General features: G+C 48.2%; 1 protein-coding gene across 1 annotated transcript; it reads left to right on the forward strand.

Moving 5' to 3' along the window:
• Nucleotides 1-1,704: 1,704 nt before the first annotated feature.
• On the forward strand, nt 1,705-7,998 carry LOC127322045 (ras-related protein RABE1e). Its single transcript, XM_051350991.2, has 8 exons — nt 1,705-1,948; nt 4,269-4,341; nt 4,425-4,525; nt 6,850-6,915; nt 7,007-7,101; nt 7,196-7,258; nt 7,364-7,459; nt 7,557-7,998. Exons 1-8 carry the CDS (start codon nt 1,876-1,878, stop codon nt 7,641-7,643), a joined length of 654 nt encoding a protein of 217 aa, XP_051206951.1. The 5' UTR covers nt 1,705-1,875; the 3' UTR covers nt 7,644-7,998.
• Nucleotides 7,999-21,176: the final 13,178 nt, after the last annotated feature.

The raw sequence follows: 21,176 nt of genomic DNA on the forward strand, positions 1-21,176 counted from the left end.
TGTTTGAGACTTATCTTTGTACTAGTACTATCAGTTGTTTACTCTTGTTGAGACACTTATTTTTGGACCGATGGATTACTATCATTTGTTGTTTACTCTTGTTTATCTACCGATGATGGCTGGCTTCTGCACGCTTTGAGCTGGCTGTCGGGTGAATTAGTGAACGCATGAGCAGCTGATGATAAACGATTTGTTCTAGCTCCAGCTGGACGTGACGAGCGACACCAGCGCCGCCGCGCTGTTTTCTTTCGTAGCTTTGATGATGTCGCAATCAGACATCGTGTTCTATGTGTTTGCGTGTAAGTTACACCCGTTGGCCGAGTCTCTGTACTTGTACTACCGTGCATACCTGCGAGGCGATGAAAATACCGGGTCTATCTCGTGCAATACACGTGCAGTTAACCCTGTCTATGTCTCAGAGATAAGTCTCAATCGATTTAGAAAATATAATTTCAGTTTCCGAAAATTGCAACTTGCACTTTTGTCACCCAGTTGTAGTTTTATAGAGAATAACAAGTTATTTTTCCACTAAACTAAAATTGCAATTTTCTGAATCGACTAAAACCTAAAACTTAGGAAAATACCACGTCAGCTGAGCCTTATCAACACGCTATTGAATTGCATACTACTACATAGTATCATTACGTTGTATTTGAACTTGAATTTTTAAACATAAGTAGAGTTGATTTATAAGTGAATGTGCTTTTTAGATGTCGAGATTTTAACCTACCTACAAAATCAAACTGAGTTAGAATTAATTTGGAAAAAGGCATGTTTACTAATAATCATTAACACACTCGTACAAATAACCTCAAAAGTAATAAAGGATACAAATAGATCATAAACCACCTAGAGACGACTACAAGCATTGGAGCGAGCCGAAGGTGTGCTGAGACTGCACCCAGGCAAATCTTATCATAGTGAAACTTGTTGTAGTAGATAGATGTGTCGTCATGGTAAGGCTCAAAAGGACCAACCCACCATACATAAACCATTGTAAAAGGATGAAAATCGTAGATTAGAAGAGCTAGACCTACTACCACACCAAGAAACATGAAAATTAACCATGAGATTCATCGACCACACAGCCCCATGTGCTCTTTGTCGGCGATATGTACACCGATGATACGGGAATAAGATGGAGATGATCTTATGGACTTGCATGCATACCGTTTGATCTCATGACACCTTGTTGTTGCCGCCACCTCACCAAGGCAAGGAGACTAACTTAAAAAACAAGTAGGAAGCCTCCCGCTGGCGAGAGTTTAGGGTGCGCCACACCTCCAAGAGCTAAATAGCCACCAGAGGCGGGGTGGGAAGGACCGCCAACATTGCAAGCGGAGGGGACATGAACCCTAGCGGGCTTGGGATATCTCTTCTTCTTGTGTCGGTTTCCAAGATGTAGACAAATAAACATGTTTGAAAGCCAATTTGTAGAACCTTCTTTTTCGGATTTCATTTTATTTATGCAACCATATAAAAAGAATGCTATACTTGTATCTCTACGTAGGTCAACACGGATAGACTAGCCAAGATGGCCACATCTGCATTTCGGTACTGCAAAATTGATAACCGATGAGGTTGGTCGGTAACTACTGCTACCAACAGCATTGCTCAACCTGGCAATTTAGAAAGAAAGAGGAAAAAAAGAAAGTGGACAGCTACCAAGATACCCAATGACATTCCCCAACCCATATACGCCATTGTTTTCTCCCTCGCCTACAGCTGGACGCTTCGTTTGCTTCTTCCGTCTCCTCCCCTCTCTCCTCGCTAACAAGACAGAGAGAACAGGAGAGAGAGGACCACAAATTCCCCACGAGACGAGAGCAAGGGAGGGCGAGGACCGAGGAGAGCTCGTCGTCCGGCCAGCCTACCATGGCGGCGGCCACGTCGAGGCCGCGCGGCGACTACGACCACCTCATCAAGCTCCTCCTCATCGGCGACAGCGGCAAGTACCTCTTACTCTGCACCCCTCCCAAGCTCTCCCCTCCAAATTCGTAGCTCTTGCTTCATGTTTCGTGGACGCTCTTGACGGTTTTGCCCGCCTGCGCCCTTGATTAGAACGATATATACCGCCAGCTCCGTCCGATGTACTACTAGGCTGATATGTGTTCCTTGCACTATTTGCCGCCGCTCCGGGTAGACGTGTAGTACTACTTTCTCTACTTTGGCATCTCTGAACTGCTTGTGGTTTGGACCGCATAGTACGGACCGTTGCTACCAAGGATTTTAAGGAACGCGATCTTGTTTAATGGAGTGCCATGTAGTTTTAATTGAAGCTTCCAGTTGTGGCGGCTGGAGATTGTTACTTACCGGGTGAACATGTACATGTTGATTACTTGATTCACTTTTGTTGACATTCTTCTGTGAGAACTGACAACCATAGGCTGGCCTGTAAAAAAGATGTGATATAAATAGAGCGTGTAACTTGCGGCCATAAATCCATCTTCCTCCAGATTAGTCCGTGAAGTGCATTATGCGTGCGCTGTTATTTTGGATCATACACGGTTGTTCTGTTTGTACAATGCTCTTGGCCCTTCTTTTATATGTAGCCATCTTTGTTGAACTTTTTTTTTTCAATAATGGCTCCTTGAATTAATAGATAGTGCTCGCAACGACCTGAAAAGGTTGGCAAAATTAGTCTCAAGGTAGTTTGTGTGGACTAAAACCAAAAAAGGATAGAAACGGTTGAACAAATTGAGTATCCCTATTAATTGACTAGGTTAAGAGCATGTCTAACAGACCCCCTAAATTTCTGCCCCGTATAACACGAGTAGAGGGCCCTGTATTCGATTTCGATCGGCCGAAAATTTGTCCGAGCTAGCAGACCCCGTATCCCTAAACTGTAAAAGAGAATATTCTAGGAATATGCCAAATTAATTTTCTTTTCTTTTTTTCCTCTTCTTCCTCCTCTCCTTCCTCCTCCAGCCACTCCCAAACTATGATGTAGCATCAAATTGAACAGAGAGCAATTGACCGAAATTAACAGTAGAACAGAAGAGGGCTGGGTACGTGTTGCTCTGACTCCCAGAGATTTATTTGCTCCCAGAGACGAGCTGAATCGAGAGCTAATGGAGAGCTAGCGGAAGCGACAGGCGCATGTGGAGAGCTAGCTGAATCGAGAGCTAGCGGAGAGCTAGCTGAATCGAGAGCTAGCGGAATCGAGAGCTAGCTCCACGCCCTGTCCGGCTGGGACGCCGCCATGTCCCGCCGCCATGTCCGGCTGGGACGCCGCCTCCCGCTCCGCGCCCTGCTCCTGGCGTGGCGTCGCACAAGTAGGGGGCGAAAGCCCGCCCCGTAATCGAAAACAGCAAAAATCGGAGCGGGGGCCGTTTTTACGGGGTCTGCTAGACGGCCGGGTAGAGCCGAAACCCGTATTCTGGCAGTTATTATACGGGTTTGGCCCTTTTAAGGGGTCTGTTAGACATGCTGTAAGATGAGTTTAGGTTTTCACTTTTCAGTTTTCACTATGGCCTACTGGTCCTGATGGGGAGACTATGGGGCAGCTCTTGCAGCTTTGTTGGAACCAATGTCATTAGCTGGTTCCAGCTGGCACACTTTTAGAAGTTACCAAGTACTCTGCGTTCCATATTAGTTGTCATTGATGAATGAACGGCAACTAATAGCGCGGGTGCTTCTGAAGTTCATTCATTCAAACCGCTGTGGTGGAAACTTCATAAGCACCATCACCCCAAGAAAAGAAGGGGAAATTATGTTTGACTCGTATTTAATGAATAAAGAAAAGGAAAAACTGCATGTTTTGCAGTCTGCCTTGGATCAAACTGATACTTGAACATGCTATCACAACGGGAAATCTGCAGTATTTTTATCTGAGAGGATTTCTTTAGCTTGAACTTCCTTTTGTAGCTCCGCTCACAAGGACTTGTTTTCATCCGCAATGAAGCTTATACTACCACTTGGTCAGTAAGGCCTGATTCAAAAAAAGATCAATCACCCCCTTCCCTACTTCAATGGAAAAGGGGGAATCGCCCTTTCGCAGCTGCCCCTCCACCAAATTTATACTTAATTTCTCTGATGTAGTAGACGCAAGAGCAGTTAAACCTGACCATCAAAACATTGATCCAATGCTCCAAATCCAGTGCAGTCTGAGTGCGGTTACTTCACTTGGCACAGCTGATAAACTCATTCTTATTATTGCCGTCTTGTGTGATTTCTTTTGCGGCATGATGTTGATGTGTTGTGACAGCGCCCTCTCAGATAAAAATACTGTATTCATTCTGATTTTGCGTCCCTCTTCTAATCTGCAGGAGTAGGGAAGAGTTGCTTGCTACTGCGGTTTTCTGATGACACTTTCACTACAAGTTTTATTACCACCATTGGGTATGTACAAAACAATTATTCTCCCTTTTTAGACATTCACTCTGGAAGTCCAAGATTCTGAACTTGTTTTTATTTTTGTTCAGCATTGATTTCAAGGTTAGGACAGTTGAGCTTGATGGAAGGCGTGTAAAATTGCAGATCTGGGACACTGCCGGTCAAGAACGTTTTCGGACAATCACAACTGGTATGTACTTTCTGTTTTCTACTAAAGCGCCCACGGTAGACTAAATATGAAAGACGGAGTAAATATCTGTTCTCGGTAAATCGCCATATTTGGAACAGAAATACGTGCCATTTTGAGCATAATAGCACATGCATAACACTTTGCAGGTTCCGCTTTGTCCTCAAGCGATTACACGGTTGTATGACATTGCTGTTAAATCATGTATAGATGTGCTATTGGTTCTGATGGGTGGCCATCAAATCCTTCACTCTTAGGATTTTTGAAACTAGATACATTTCATTAATGTACTACCTATAACCATAATGCCTTGCTTTAAAGTTTTCCTTGGAAGAGCTTGAGCTTGGTCTTGTGAAATGGCAATGTTCTTAGCCTGGGTTTGGATACTAACAACATTATAGAACAAAGAAAATGGGTGTGATTAGAAAATTATTAAAAAGTAACCTTAATTTTTGCCGGTAAAAGTATTTTTTGTGAGAAGTGAGGCTTATCTGATACTTTGGAACTTCAAACAACAAGGTCGCCCACCTTGAGGATGAAGCTCCAGTACAGGCACATGCTCAAAAGGGCCAGGACATGCTTATCAGGCTTGGTCTTCGGATCTTGCCTGGTTTCATGTTGAACAGTTGTCACACAGGTGCAACTTTAACCATGCATCTAGCATGATAAGTACTGAGCTATTTCCAATAACATCCTCCTCCTCGAAATAGGCTTTCGCCCCGCTATATTAATATAGCAACCGAACGATACAACGAGACAGCTGGGGCCGCAGCACAACCGAACCCAAACGAAAAAGAAGAAGAAAAGAAAAAGAAACTAATGCCGACACCGGCAGATTGACGAAAACGGGGATGACTCCGCAACCGCTGCGCCCTCTAGAGAAGTACCACCACACTCCTAGCACGCCGAGACGCCGCATACCAAGCAGCACCTTCAACAAGGGAACGACGACGACGCCGCTGCTGCCCGGACTAGGCCTAGGGTTTCCCCCGGTACGCGGAAGGGATTGGGGAGGAATGCATCCGACGCCCTTCAGGAAGGAAGGCGGCACCCGCAGGCGTCGCCGCGCCGGAGTCGGGCATGCCGACACGGATTTCTCCTGACCACCAAACCCACCACCCTGAACGCCCCGACGTGCTCCACCAAACAAGCCACCAACCAGCACACGCCACCACGGTCTTGTAGTCACCCTCGCCGTCGCACTGTGGTCACCGGGACAGGGCCTCGAGGAAGAGATGACAAGCAGCAGGGACAGGGGTAACGGTACCGCAACCAGACGGGAAGGAACTACCTCCACCGCTTTCGCGGTCGCCGGCCGGACATGGCAACGAGGGCACACCAGGCCCGAACTGGCCCGGCCGGGCCCAAACTGGCCCGTAAAGCCCTGCTGCCAAGCTGCAGCAGGCCGGCCGCAGCGCCGTCACCACCCATCCGCCGCCGCCACACCATCTCCGCCGCCAGGGAGCACCGCCGGCGCGCCGTAGTCGCAGGCAGCCCGCCGAGCCCATCTGGGCCCCGTCTGGGCCAGATCTGGGCCGAGCAGGAACCGCCCGCGCCGCCCGCCTTCGCAACTCCGCCGCCAAGCAGCAGCGCCGCCGTCCCTCCTCCCACCCGGCGCGCGGGTCTCACGCCGCCGCGCGCCGGGACCGCCGCCGGCCGAGCAGCACCGCGCCGCCAAGGAGCCCCCGCGCCCCCGCCGCGCCGCGGGTAGAGTCAGCCCCGCCGCCGCCGGCACCGCGCGGGCAACGCCCGGCGGCCCACGCCGGCGGCGACGGCCGGGGAGAGGAAGGGGAGGAGGCCTGGGAGTTGGCGGCGGCTAGGGTTCGCCCGTCGCCCGTCGGGGGGGCGAGCGAGCGAACAGCGTTCTATTCTCGTCGTTTCTACAGAATAGTCAGAACCCTCTTCCAATAACATCAAATTAGGACTTCCTGAAAACTATGCACCGTTTGATCTATGCTCATGTATAAGTTGTGCACAAAAAGCTGTCCATTTTACATTCTTGCTAATTAAAAAATCTTGCAATCACAAACCTGTCTAACCTTGTTCCTGAAATTGTAAGTAGACCAGAGGCATGTACATATGCCCAAATATGTGTCGGTGGTGTGGAGATCTTTCATTGATGAACACATGTATGTGTTGGTTTAGAGTTAATATATTTGGGCATTTATGCAAAGGCGATAGCACTCGACAGTATGTATTATCTATGTACAAGTTATCAAGAGTCTGTCACTACAATTTCCCAAAGGTTTACCATATCTGAACATTTTTACTTATTTCTGAGCAAGATTTATGCTCCTATTTGATCGGCTTCCTTCTTCCTTTTGCAGCTTACTACAGAGGAGCGATGGGCATTCTGCTTGTCTATGACGTTACAGATGAGTCATCCTTCAACAGTATCCAACAAGCTTGTGCATCCCATTTGTTGATTGAGGCTGGAACTACCCTTTGTTTTTTGTTATTGAATCTTTCTTAACTAACTTTTAGACATTAGAAATTGGATTCGCAACATAGAACAGCATGCATCTGATAATGTTAACAAGATCTTGGTGGGAAACAAGGTCGATATGGATGCAAAGCGGGTAACTTCTTCCAGCCTTCCATTTTTTTTTTCTACTGCTATGCCTGGCCAACTTTCCTTGTGATGTCCACAACATAATGGTTCATGGCTAACAGGTGGTGTCCACAGCTCAAGGCCAGAAGCTTGCAGATGAGTATGGGATTAAATTTTTTGAGACGGTAAAAATTTGTTAAGATGCGCTAAGTACTGAAGTCACACTATGGCCTTTATCACATAACTAGCAGTTCGCCAAGATGAAAAAAACTAATTCAATTTGTATACAGAGTGCAAAAACAAATCAAAACGTGGAGGAAGTATTCTTTACCATTGCAAGGGACATTAAGCAAAGGTTGACTGAAACTGTTGCCGCGGCAACGGAGGTAACTACCCTGGCATGTCTACTGATATAGATATACAGGTTGGGGATCCGATTTGTTCCATTGAGTCGTCATTGCTAACCTTTACCTGATCATGCAGGCCCCAACTATTCAAATCAATAGGCAAGACCCAGATCAGGCTGGTGGGGCCGCATCAAGATGGTCATCGTCCTGCTGTAACACCTGATCAATGGGTTGGCGCAACTGCACCGCTTATCCTAGCATAGCCGGTGCATGCTTGCCAGTTAGCCGGTGCCGCCTTCTGCATGTTTACTTCGGTGACATGCCAGGATGTATATTTCGCCCAGCCGATTGATTTCTAGCTCAAAAGATCTATCCTCTGGCCAGTTGGTGGTGTTATTCCCAGTGAGGTGTTTGCTTTTCATTCTTGTCCTCTAGATCCGTTTAGTGCTGATTTGTGCTCTACTCTTATTTTAGCTCTAGGATTACCAGAGCAAACAGTTCAACAGATAAGCTGACGTATTTGCTTACTTCATTCATGTAAAAGGATCTTCCGAGACAGGAGTATCTGATTGTCTGAAGTCATGCATGTATATTGTCTGATTTCTTCCATGTGCATAAGATTCCAATTTTTATCATGCAGACTATCACTAACAGGTGGGCCATCCTTGGATTGTGAGTTGGTTGCAATGAGACGGAATACTCCTTTTGAAAGATAAAAGTAACCAGTTATACAAAAATAGGGTGAATTAAATACTCCCTCCTCAGAGCATCTCCAACAGGCGCGCTAAAACGCGGGCGCGACATAAAAACTGCCGGTTTGCAGCGCGCGGGAGGAAAATCGGCCCTCCAGCAGGTGCTGCAAACCGCGCGGCGCTGTAAATTTTTTTGGGCGCGGGCCGGTTTGCGCTATCGTGAGCGGCATACTTTGTGCGCCGGCTACAGCGCGCGGCATCACTCGTCCACGCGCGAGAAAACCCCCGCGCTGAAACTTCCCCTTCCGCGTCGCCGCCCGAGCGCCCAATCCATCGTCTCCGCGCGGCCGCCGGCGCAATCCCGACGATGGACGGTCCCTCCGGCAACCCACCGACTCCTCCCTACTCCGTCCCACCCTCCGTCGCCGCCGCTGCTTCCTCCGCGCCGCCGCCCACTGCGCCAAACCCTAGCGGCGGCGCCGACGGTGGCAACACAACGGGAGCTGCGCGTGCGCTCTTCATCCCGCCGCGCGGGGCGTTGCACGCAGGCGCAGCCGCCGCGCACATGGCAGCCGCGCAGGGCGCCGGCAACGCGCGGGCAGCGTCGAGGAGGGGGAAGGCGCCGTCGACCAAACGGCCGTCCATCGGTACCGCCTCCGTCGCGCCGCCGAAGAAAGCCAAGGCGCCCGTCTCCCGCCGGCCTCCTCCTCCGACGAACCAGCCGCCTCCTCCTCCTCCTCCTCCTCCTCCTCCTCCTCCGACGACGACGACGACGACGAGTCAGCCGGCGCCTCCCTCCGGTAGCCACGCGGGCGCACATACGGTGCATGATGAAATGCCCGAGAGGTAAAAAAACTCTAGTTTTCATCCAAATTGTAGTTTAGATGCATACATAGCCGGATAATAATGAATTTCATTGCAATGTAGAGTTGATGATGACACATTCATGGAGACGATGAATGTTGGATCTTCGTTCATGCATGATGAAGCCGCCGATGGAGAGGAGGAATATGAGGATGTAGATGAGGAAGGAGAAGGGTTGATTGAACCTCGCCATCCCGGTCGATCGGCCAACTACACCATAGCGGAGGACAAGTTGCTTTGCAAGACGTGGTTGACAATTGGAATGGATCCAACAACCGGTACCGATCAACCAAGAGAAACATATTGGGTGAGGATGACGGAGTACTTCAACACACACAACACAAGTGGGAACGAGCGAACCATGCACTCACTTCGATCCCGTTGGTCCGGCATCAACACCGATTGCCAAAAATGGGCGGGCGTGCAAGCCAACGTCGATGTTCTTAATCCAAGTGGCACAAATGAGAATGATAGGGTAAGCCATTCTACTACTATGTTGACCATATGGCTCATATGTGAAGAATACGGTTGTAGTTCATATAGCTCATCTATTCTCTTTTGCTTGCTTTGTAGAACTCTATGGCTCAAGGATTGTTTAGGGATGTGGGAAAGAAGAAGAAGAATGCAAGCCATTCACCTTGCATCATTGCTATGAAGTGCTAGGGAATGAAGAGAAGTGGAAGACGCGCGACAAGTTGGATGCGGCAACTATGGCGGCCAATGCTACCGGTGATGCAACAATCATCGATGATGATGATTCAAGTGATGAAGGCAAGAAGAGAAGCTCCACTCCTCACTCCGTCAACAATGGGCTGAGGAATGTGCATGGTAGGAAGACCGCCAAAGATATGAAGGGAAAGAAGGCCGGAGATGACGACATTGCAATGGCTATGGAAAGGATTGCAAATGCACGGTTGCAAGCAAATGAAGATAGAAAGATGCAAAGAAACTTGGAGAAAGAGGCTATGGATGCTATTGAAGCTAGGAGAGCCGCTTTGGAGGAGAGGATTGCCGCCAACGAGGAGAGGAAGTTGGCTTTGGAGGAGAAGAGGCAAGCCACCGAGGAGCATGCACGCCTAGCGGAGGAGGAGAGGAAGCTTTTCTTGATGGATACTTCCCATATGGATGAGAGACAAAAGGAGTACATCATCCTTCTTCGCGATGAAGTGTTGGCCAAGAAGAGATTGTTGGTAGCCAACATGAACACACCCACCACCGGCATGTTTGGAGGAGGCATGCTGACGTTTGGAGGAGGCATGGGAGGCATGACCGGCATGGGAGGCATGGCCGGCATGGGAAGCATGCCCATGCCCACCATGGGAGGCATGGTCGGTATGGGAAGCATGCCCATGCCCGCCATGTGAGGCTATGGAGGCATGGCCGGCATGGGAGGACCAACCTATGGAGTAGTGTTTGGAGGGACTATGGGAGGCTCGGTGAGTGGTGTGTATGGGAGTATGGGAGCACCACCGGGAGGCTTCGTGTCTTCCATGAATGCTACTATTTCTCCTTCAACCCAAGAAGATGAGGAAGAATAAGAAGGTGTTGACTTGGAAAATGCGGAAGTGTGATATGCATTTGTGATATGCAAATTGTGTGTTCCACTTTGTCCATTTGAACCATATGTCGTGTGTCATTGTTGAACTACGTCATTTTGTGTGTCGTTTGAACTATGTGATGTGTGTTGCACTTTGTTTCCATTTAAATTATGGTACATCATTTATTTCATGATTTATGTGTGAGTATTTGATCTTGTGAGATGCATAGTAGTGTAGAAAACTGTTTTCCGCGCCCGCGCGCGCTGTATTTTGCCGCGCCCGGTGGAGGTGCTTTTTTCCCGCACCAACGCGTGCTGCAAAATAGAGCCTCCGGCGGGGAAAAATTCGGTATCGCACGCGCCAGCGGTTTGCAGCGCGCCGAAACGGAGGTTTACCGCGCCGCGTTATAGCGCACCTGATGGAGATGCTCTCATTCACTAATATAAGATGTTTTAGAAAGCTATTTTAGCTTTCCAAAATGTGTTACATTAATGAACAGAGGAACTGAGGAAGTATCATATTGTAGCTGACGTACATGAGTGATGAGACTATCTGTTCTGAGTTGATTGGTTTATTTAATCTCTGTGACAGTTCTTAGCTTTTAAATCAATTCTTAAGCACATACCTTAGCTTTTGAATAATCAATGTCTAATTATCATCACTCTCATCGAACTTTCCTATATATATTACTAATTATTAATCTAATTCATGTACTCCGTAGCGATTTAGTAAAACCATTCAATCAACTTTCGGTTTTTCATGAGCTGATTTAGTGACGTGTACATAAAACTTAACTTGGCACGACAGTCACGATAATACTGTTAGATGTATATATCTGTCTATTGTAGTTTCCCCATATGTTAGGGGGCTTTCTGCATTTGTGCACTTGTACATGTACTATATATTGTGGCCTTTGACCCCCCCTGGTAATACAACAAGCATATTACCCTAACATGGTATCAGAGCCCCAGGTCTCGAGTTCAAATCCTGGCTTTCACAATTTATTCTAAAAATTATCTCTTCTCCCCCCTCTTCTCGCAGCCGCCGCCCGCCCCGGCACCCTACCGCCCCGCGCCCGGCCGCCGCCGCTGCCTCTTTGCCTCTCTACACGTGTTGACTTGTCTTCTCGTCTTCCCGTCACACGTGAGAGGGGGTGTTGAAGTGTATAAGTAGATTGCCTAGCCCTTTCCATCAGTTCGGACTTTTGGTTCAAGTGGCTAGTGCATGAAGCTTAACATGGTATCAGAGCAAATTTTGGTCCTATTTTTCTTCTAGTTCGTGCGTCTCAGCTTGTTCCGCCGGCCGTCGCCTCTTCTCCGCCGGCTGCTGCCGCCGGCCATCTCTCCCGCTGGTTCTCCTCCGGCCGTCTCTCCCGCTGGTTGCCTCGATTCCGCGCGAGGTCGCCCGCCTCAGATCCCTCGCGTGAGGTCGCTGCCTCGATTCCTCCTGCTCCCGTGTCTGCCCGCCCCGCGCCCCATCTCTCCCCACGCGTGGCGCCCGCCCGGCTGCGGATCGGCCCGCCCCATCTCTCCCCGCGCGTGGCGCCCGCCCGGCTGATCTCGATTTCTGCCTGCTCCCGCCTGCTCCCACGCCGCCGGCTGGCTGCTCTGCTCTGCCGATTAGCTCTGCCGATTGGATTTCCTGCCCGGCTTTCCGATTAATTCCCTGCCTGGTTTTCCGATTTGATCTCCTCCGCTCTGCTCCTGATCGACCCGTGCCGTGCTGCAACTTTCCTGTGCGTGGTCGTGTTGACTTCCAGCTGAGGTAAAAAAAAAATTTACTGTCGTCGGCTGTTGTTACCCGATGTCTTCTTCCGCTGATCCCGCCTTATCTTTGGGCCTCCCTTCGGTACTTGGTATTTGTCCGCTGCCTCCGTGGATGATGGCTAGCCGCGCTTCACCGACTTTTGCGGCCTCTTCATGCGGCTCTGCCCGCGCTTCATCGACTTCCTCTACGTCGGCCCGCCGCTCTACATCGACTTTTGCGGCCTCTTCCCGCGGTTATGGCCGCGCTTCGTCGACTCCGTCTACGTCGGCCTGCCGCTCTACATCGACTTTCGCGGCCTCTTCACGTGGTTATGACCGCGCTTTGCCGACTCTGTCTTCATCGGCGTGTTGCTCTCCGTCGCCCCCTTTGGTGGCCTCTGTGCGTGTGGGTGATAGCTCCTCGTCGGCACCTGATTGTACGTCGACCTCTCCAGTTGCGCCGCTCTCTGCGCATGAGATAGCGCAGCTTCACCGCCTGCTTGATGCTTGGGATTCCAGTTTACGTCAGCAGCCTCGCGGTCCGAGTATCCGCCCTCGTCCTCATTGCACCTACTGTGGCAAGGTTGGCCACACTTCCTCCACCTGTTGGACGCGGGATCCCAGTTTACGTCAGCAGTTCCAGGATCGTCAGCAGGCTGGCTCTTCAGGATCTTCTGCAGTTACACTCTCTGATCAGGACATTCTCAGGGGTCTTCGTGGTCTGCTCGCTACTACAGACTCTTCCTCGCCGGGCGCTGCTGGTTCTGTGACAGGCTCTTCTGGCGCTGCGCGACCACCAGTTTCTACACAGTCAGGTACGTCCCCGTGGTATCTGGATTCTGGAGCTTCCTTTCATATGACCTCTGAGTCTTCTATTCTGTCTGCTCTTCGGTCTCTTATTTCTACTGTCCGTGTTGTCACGGCTGATGGTACTTCTATTCCTGTTTCTAGTAGATGCACCCTTTCTACTCCCTCTTTCTCTGTCCCTGATGTTTCTCATGTTCCTCGCCTTCAGATGAACCTTTTCTCTGCTAGCCAGCTCACCGATTCTGGTTGTCGCGTCATTCTTGATGCTGAGTCTTGTGCAGTTCAGGATCGTCACACACATGCCCTGGTTGGAGCTGGCCCTCGTAGCCGTAAGTCTCCGGGGCTTTGGGAGTTAGACTGGCTTCGTGTTCCTTCTGCTGCCACTCCATCTGCTAGTTCTCCTCCGGTTGTTGCCTCTGTCACCGGCTCTTTTCAGCATTGGCATCATCGTCTTGGTCACCTTTGTGACTCTCGCCTGTCGTCTTTGGTTCATCGTGGCCTTCTGGGGTCTGTCTCTGGCGATGGGTTGTTACACTGTCAGGGCTGTAGGTTAGGCAAACAGATTCAGCTTCCTTATCCTACTAGTGTTTCTGTCTCTCAGCGACCATTCGATTTAGTCCATTCAGATGTTTGGGGTCCTGCTCCCTTCGCTTTGAAAGGGGGCCATCGATACTATATCTTATTCATTGATGATTTTTCACGGTACACCTGGGTGTTTTTCATGCACTCTCGCAGTGAGGTGCTCTCTATTTATCAGCGTTTTGCGGCCATGGTCCGCACTCAGTATTCCTCACCCATTCGCGTGTTCTGTGCTGATTCTGCTGGTGAGTATATCTCCCAGCACCTTCGTGGTGTCCTTGCTGAGGAGGGCACCCTCGCTCAGTTTTCTTGTCCCGGCGCGCATGCTCAAAATGGCGTCGCCGAGCGTAAGCATCGTCATCTTCTTGAGACCACCCGTGCTATGATGATTGCTTCTTCTCTTTCGCCATATTTCTGGGCTGAGGCTGTTGCTACGTCGGCCCACCTCATTAACATTCAGCCTTCCGCTGCTCTACAGGGTGGCATTCCTCTCGAGCGTCTCTCTGGTGTTTCTCCAGACTACTCGACTCTCCGTTCATTTGGTTGCGTCTGCTATGTCCTTCTGCCTCCTCACGAACGCACCAAACTGACCGCTCAGTCTGTTGAGTGTGTTTTTCTCGGATACAGTGATGAGCATAAGGGCTATCGCTGTTGGGACCCCGTTGGTTGTCGGATGCGCATCTCTCGTGACGTCACGTTTGATGACACGCGTCCCTTCTATCCTCGCCCCACCTCGGGTACTTACCCGGTGGATGATATCTCTTTTCTTCTTTTTCCGGATGCACCCCCTGCTGTCCCTCCTCCCCTCCCTCCTACTTCTGATGCGCCCCCTTCGGCGCCATCCTCTCGTTCGTCTAGTCCACCTAGTACTCCTCGTTCTCCGGCTTCGGCTCCTTCCGATGCTGTCCCTTCTTCCTCTTCTTCTGATGACTTGTCTTCTGCAGATGAGCTTTCCCCTTCCCGGCCTGTTCGTCAGCGTCGTGCTCCAGTTCGTTACTCTCCTAGTCAGTATGGTCTCTCTGTCGTTTCCGAGCCGACTTCTTATCGGGATGCCGAGCGTCATCCTGAATGGCAGCTTGCCATGGCTGAGGAGATCGCTGCGCTTGAGCGCACTGGCACTTGGGATCTTGTTTCTCCCTCTTCTGGTGTTTGTCCCATCACGTGTAAGTGGGTCTATAAAATTAAGACTCGCTCTGATGGATCTCTTGAGCGCTATAAAGCGCGTCTTGTGGCTCGTGGTTTTCAGCAGGAGCACGGCCATGATTATGATGAGACTTTTGCCCCTGTAGCTCATATGACTACTGTGCGTACCCTTCTTGCTGTTGCTTCTGTTTGCCGCTGGTCTGTCTCCCAGCTTGATGTTCAGAATGCTTTTTTTAATGGCGAGTTGAGTGAGGAGGTTTACATGCAGCCTCCTCCTGGGTATTCTGTTCCCGATGGGATGGTTTGTCGACTTCGACGTTCTCTCTATGGTCTCAAACAGGCCCCTCGTGCCTGGTTTGAGCGCTTCGCCTCTGTCGTGACTGCTGCTGGTTTCTCTCCTAGTCTTCATGATCCAGCACTTTTCGTTCACACTTCTCCTCGTGGACGTACTCTTCTTCTTCTCTATGTTGATGATATGATCATTACTGGTGATGATCCTGAGTATATTGCCTTCGTCAAGGCTCGTCTTCGTGAGCAGTTTCTTATGACTGATCTTGGTCCTCTTCGCTATTTTCTTGGCATTGAGGTTTCCTCCACTTCTGATGGCTTTTCTATCTCTTAGGAAAAGTACATTCAGGATCTTCTTGCTCGTGCTGCTCTTGGGGATGAGCGCACAGCCGATACTCCTATGGAGCTTAATGTTAAGCTTCGTCCTACTGATGGTGATCCTCTTCCTGATCCCACCCGTTATCGCCATCTTGCTGGGAGTCTTGTTTATCTTGCTGTCACTCGTCCTGATATTTCTTATCCTGTTCATATTCTGAGTCAGTTTGTCTCAGCTCCTACCACTGTTCACTATAGTCATCTCCTCCGTGTTCTTCGTTATCTTCGTGGCACGATCACTCGTCGCCTTTTCTTTCCCCGTTCCAGCTCTCTCCAGCTCCAGTGCTATTCGGATGCTACATGGGCGAGTGATCCTACGGATCGTCGTTCGCTTTCTGCTTACTGTGTGTTTCTTGGTGGTTCGCTTGTTGCTTGGAAGACGAAGAAACAGGTCGCAGTTTCCCGTTCGAGTGTTGAGGCTGAGTTGCGGGCTATGGCTTTGTTGATTGCTGAGGTGACTTGGTTACGGTGGTTGCTTGCAGATTTTGGGGTCTCTGTTACGACACCCACTCCACTTTTGTCTGACAGTACAGGTGCTATCAGTATTGCACGTGATCCGGTCAAGCATGAGCTGACCAAGCATATCGGTGTTGATGCTTTTTACACACGTGCTCAGGTACAGGATGATGTTGTTGCGGTTCATTATGTGCCTTCAGATTTGCAGTTGGCGGATTTCTTTACGAAGGCACAGACTCGAGCGCAGCATGATTTTTTACTCTCCAAACTCAGTGTTGTGGATCCACCATGAGTTTGAGGGGGGGGTGTTAGATGTATATATCTGTCTATTGTAGTTTCCCCATATGTTAGGGGGCTTTCTGCATTTGTGCACCTGTACATGTACTATATATTGTGGCCTTTGGCCCCCTGGTAATACAACAAGCATATTGCCCTAACAAATACTTCCAACATTTCAAGAACAGGTGATCGATAGAGGCTACAACTTAACCTAGGAGGACCTAGATGCATAAAGTCCTAAAACTTGACTAATCTTTTTTTTGTGTGATAAATGGCGCTTTCTTAAGTGTTGAAGTTAAGCATTTAGATCTTTCCCTTGTTACGTTACCAATTTCTATCCAATACGAGAAAAGAGCAAGTACCAATTCCGATAACTAGGATGCACACAATAGATAACAAAGAGTGAAAGAAAAGGTATAAGAAGATAAAAAGTTAAATACAATATCCCCGTAGACTATGTCAGCACCCATGCGGGGTGAAATTATCTTTCACCAGTTGCTCCTGCCGCTAGCACACCTCCCCAAATAGGGTACCGTGTTTCGTCCCTACAAAATAATCCACAATGAAAGCTAGTAACACTTTGGAAAATAACTTGAGAAGATCAACATTTAAAATAAAAATTATGGCATTTCTACATAGCTAGAGTGACCATAATAGAGCAATAACTCTGACCTGTATGAGGATTCTATCCTTACAATATAGTATACAGCCAGTGGCAAAAGATGTTTGAAACACTCTGAGTTGAATACAAGTTTGAAGCCATCTGGATTACTGATTACCAACTATATAAAACGCGCAAACTTAGATAGGAAGAATGAGTGTTTTGAAGGGGTGCCTGGATTTATAACTTAACGGTCCGTAGGTACTCATTTTTTATGTATTAGTTGTCGTAGATTTGAATGTACCTATAAACATTTTAAATATAAATGTATCCGAATCTGCGACAATTGATAGAAATTACGTTCTAGATCAGATTCACGAGCTTTTCACAGTAATCCCTGTCAACTATTGACTTGTAAGGCTCACTCGCTTAGATGTGTGTGAGTGGTAGTACAACCAATATATGCATACATTCTCTGTCCCTAATCGGCCGTCTAGGCATACTCGCTATAGAGTGAGGTGGCCTGTGGCTGATTAGGCACCACTGTACCAGTTATTAATTTCAGAACGTAGCATCAAAAATTTCAACATCTTCCAGCCTAAATTAGTTATCTTAGATTTGTTTAGCTTTGCATATATCTCGACATTAAAACACATATAGATACATGTCAATCTCGATAAACCTAACACGACTAATTTGAGACGGAGGGAGTACATTTGTAATCAGCTGCCGCATCTTTGTTTTCATCAAGTTGACATCATAGAACAAGGGCAATGTTATGTATGGAGTAGAATAAACTTAAGAAAGAGACGAAAGTAAGAAGAAAAGGCATAACGAACCCAACTGGCTTGACAGCCGTCCAAATGGCCCTGGTTAACGGAACCGAGGAACATCCAAAGCTTCTGATTCCGATTCGGTCCCGCCAGTTCCACGCCAACACAACACAAATCCAATCATGATCGTTCTACTATATTACTTTTCAGCGAAGTAATCGGATCTAATCATGGCCTGCCTGATTTGATTTATTCCATGCCATTATCCTAATGATACGTCCAATGCTGCAGGTGGCCGGTTTGAGCTGTTGGTGCTGTGGCAAATGTGCTGGTGGTAGGCGCGTTGCCTGCCACCCTGTGTTGTGTCTTCTGTGGCGCCCCTGCTAAAACGAAATGAGAGGATGGAACGAGCTCATCATGCATTGGCCAATGTCAAGCGACACTGCCTGCCTGTCTGTTTCTTTTCTATGTGGAATATGAAATGTTTGTGGTGGCATTTGGATTTCGGAGGATTCCAGAGGAGTGATCGGCGGCTATGTGTTTGGGGTAGTCGTGTTTCGTTTTGGTTGCCTTTTTTCAAGGATATCTATCATAGATACTCGGGCACATTTACATATCAGTTTTAGAAGAATGGCCAAGCGGCCGAGTTACAACATGGTCGACATAGGTGTCGAGACCGCGTATCCACACCTTTCCATAGACAGCTTAGTGCTAAACCGAGTACTCTCATTACTTTCACTCTTCCGCTCCAGATTCATTACCTTTTTGCGAAACTCCATCTTATTTCGTAGAATATGAACCTATGAACACTTGCGCGCACCAACATTCAGTCAACACATTGTTTTAGCAAAGTTCAAATTAAACCTTGAACTTGTAGGGCTTAGGTACATCCAACCCCAAACTTCTAATCAACAAAATCAGCACACCGAACTTTCAAATTCTAGTCTATTTTGAAACTTGAAGTTGTTGGGATTTCGATTCCTCCTCCTCCTCCTCCTCCTCCTTCTTATTCTCCTTCTTCTTCTCCTCCTCCTCCTTCTCCCCCTCATCCTCCTTCTTTCCGGCACAATCAATCCCTGCCTAATTTCCTCCTCATTGATGTCTCACCTCGGTTGGCGCGAGGTTCTTCGTTTGGCTTGAAGAACTCCAGTAACTTGTTGCCTAGTTGTTGTGCTAATCTTGCCTGGTGATGCGCTTTGATATTTGAGCTCATGTGATCACTGTAGCGGGTTTTTTCCTTTTATTTAATTCTTTTTTTATTGTGTGCATCCATAATGCTGCTAGGGCACTATGTTGCTCCAGAGGTTGTGTAATTGGTATCTTCGAGATATTAATATATGATCCTTATCAAAAAAATGAGAGTGAAAGGACCAGATGTCGCCTAGAGGGGGTGAATAGGCGATTGAAAAACTCATATGGATTTGACTTGTAAGAATTCGGAATTAAGCTAACGTTTATTTTACAAGGACAAAACCTAAATATGCTAGGCTCAACTAAGTGCAACAACAACAACTAGAGCTAAGCAAGATAGGCACAAGATATATAAGAATAACAAGTGATAGCAGGATATATGAACTTCAAGCTCGATGGCTATCACAAAGGAAGGTAAACTCGGGTATAGAAATAACTGAGGCACGCGGAGACGGAGATGTATTCCCGTGTTCCCTTCCTTGGGAGGAAGGTACGTCATGTTGGAGAGGTGTGGGATCCCACGAAGCATTTCCCAAGCGCCACGAAGACTCACCTTCTTCTCCGAGCCAATTCCACGAAGGATAATGGCCCTTTCATTATGGCTAGCTTTTCCTCCACTCCGAAGATGGCAAGCTCCAAAAACACTTCACAAGCTCCACGAAGGAGAAGCCCGGGCCTCTTCACAATCTTCCATGAAGAGGTCACCGGGACACCAACCGAGCCAACTAGGAGGTCACCGTCCAAGAGTAACAAGATCACGGTCTCTCACTCGAACAAATCGTGGTGAAGATCTCAACACTATGAAATGATGCAAAGCAAGAACACCAAAGGTGTTCAAATCCTTCAAACTCAAATCCCACCACCACCACCACCACCACCACCAACAACAACAACAACCAAGCCTTTCAGTCCCAAACAAGTTGTGGTAGGCTAGAGTTGAAACCCATAAGATCTCGAAGCTAAGTCATGGTTCCGGAACGTGGATAGCTAACTTCCACACACCCCTGTCCATGGCTAAATCTTTGTCGGTATTCCAAACATTCATGTCTCTCTTAACGGACTCCTCCCATGTCAAGTTTGGTCTACCACTACCCCTCTTAACATTCTCAACATGCTTTATCCATCCGCTATGCACTAGCGCTTCCGGAGGCCTCCGTTGGATATGTCCAAACCATCTGAGACGATGTTGGACCAGCTTCTCTTCAATCAGTGCTATCCCAACTCTCTCCCGTATATCATCACTACGTACCTGATCCTTTCTTGTGTGGCCACATATCCATCTCAACATGCGCATCTCTACTACAAATGTTAGGATGGTATTAGAGAGGATGAACAATGGAGGAAATCAACATATGACTCCAAGAACTAGATCCCAAGAGTTCCGCTCACTTAGAGGAGAAATGGATTGGTGGGGATTGTAGATCTAGATCTCCTCTCCTAGATCCCTCAAGAATGAGCAAGAATCATGGGGGGAAACAAGAGATAGGGGAAGTTCTTCAAAGTCAACACATAGGAGAGAGATAGGGGAAGTTCTTCAAAGTCAACAACGAAGGAGAGAGATCACAAATAACATATGACAAGTATATATAATCGATCTCAACATAGTATTCAATATTCATCGGATCCCAGCAAACACAACATGTAGCATTACATAAGGATGATCTTGATCATGTATCGCAGCTCACAAGATCTAAACATGAGGCACAAATTGGAGAAGACAACCATCTAGCTACTGCTATGGACCCATAGTCCAGGGATGAACTACTCACACATCAGTTCGGAGGCGGGCATGGCGATGTAGATGCCTCCGGCGATGATTTCCCCCTCCGGCAGGTGCCGGGAAGAGCTTCAGAACCCTCCCGAGCTAGGGTCTGTGATGGCGGCCGCGACGGAACTTTTCGTGGATGGAAGCTCGGGTGTCCAGGGTTTTCTCGAGATCGTGATTAAATAGGCGGAGGGGCGATGTCGCTGGAGGCCAGGGTGGCCCATACCACCCCTAGGCGCGGGCCAGGGCCAGGCCGCGCCTAGGGCTGGCGTGGCCACCCTGCTGGCCCCTTCGACTCCCCTCTGGACTCAGTCTTCGTTACGGAAACATATTGACTTCGGCTTTTGTTTCGTCCAATTTCGAGAATATTTCCTGTACAACTTTTTTGAAATACAAAACAGCAGAAAACTGGGAACTGACACTGTGGCATCTTGTTAATAGGTTAGTGCCGGAAAATGTATAAAAGTGCAACGAACTATGAGCAAAACATGTATAAATTGGTGTAAAACAAGCATGGAGCATCAAAAATTATAGATACGTTTGAGACGTATCAAGCATCCCCAAGCTTAACTCTTGCTTGTCCTCGAGTAGGTAAGTGATAACAAAATAATTTTTGAGGTGACATGAAGCCAACACAATCTTGATCAAGCATTGTAAAAC

Source organism: Lolium perenne, chromosome 2, assembly GCF_019359855.2.
Source record: "Lolium perenne isolate Kyuss_39 chromosome 2, Kyuss_2.0, whole genome shotgun sequence".
Taxonomy (NCBI): Eukaryota; Viridiplantae; Streptophyta; class Magnoliopsida; order Poales; family Poaceae; genus Lolium; species Lolium perenne.

Coding starts and splice junctions, on each gene's coding strand:
- LOC127322045 (XM_051350991.2), top strand. CDS start 1,876: ATGGCGGCGGCCACGTCGAGGCCGCGCGGCGACTACGACCACCTCATC. Junction 4,526..6,849: donor TTTTCGGACAATCACAACTG/GTATGTACTTTC, acceptor TTCCTTTTGCAG/CTTACTACAGAGGAGCGATG. Junction 7,102..7,195: donor TCGATATGGATGCAAAGCGG/GTAACTTCTTCC, acceptor CATGGCTAACAG/GTGGTGTCCACAGCTCAAGG.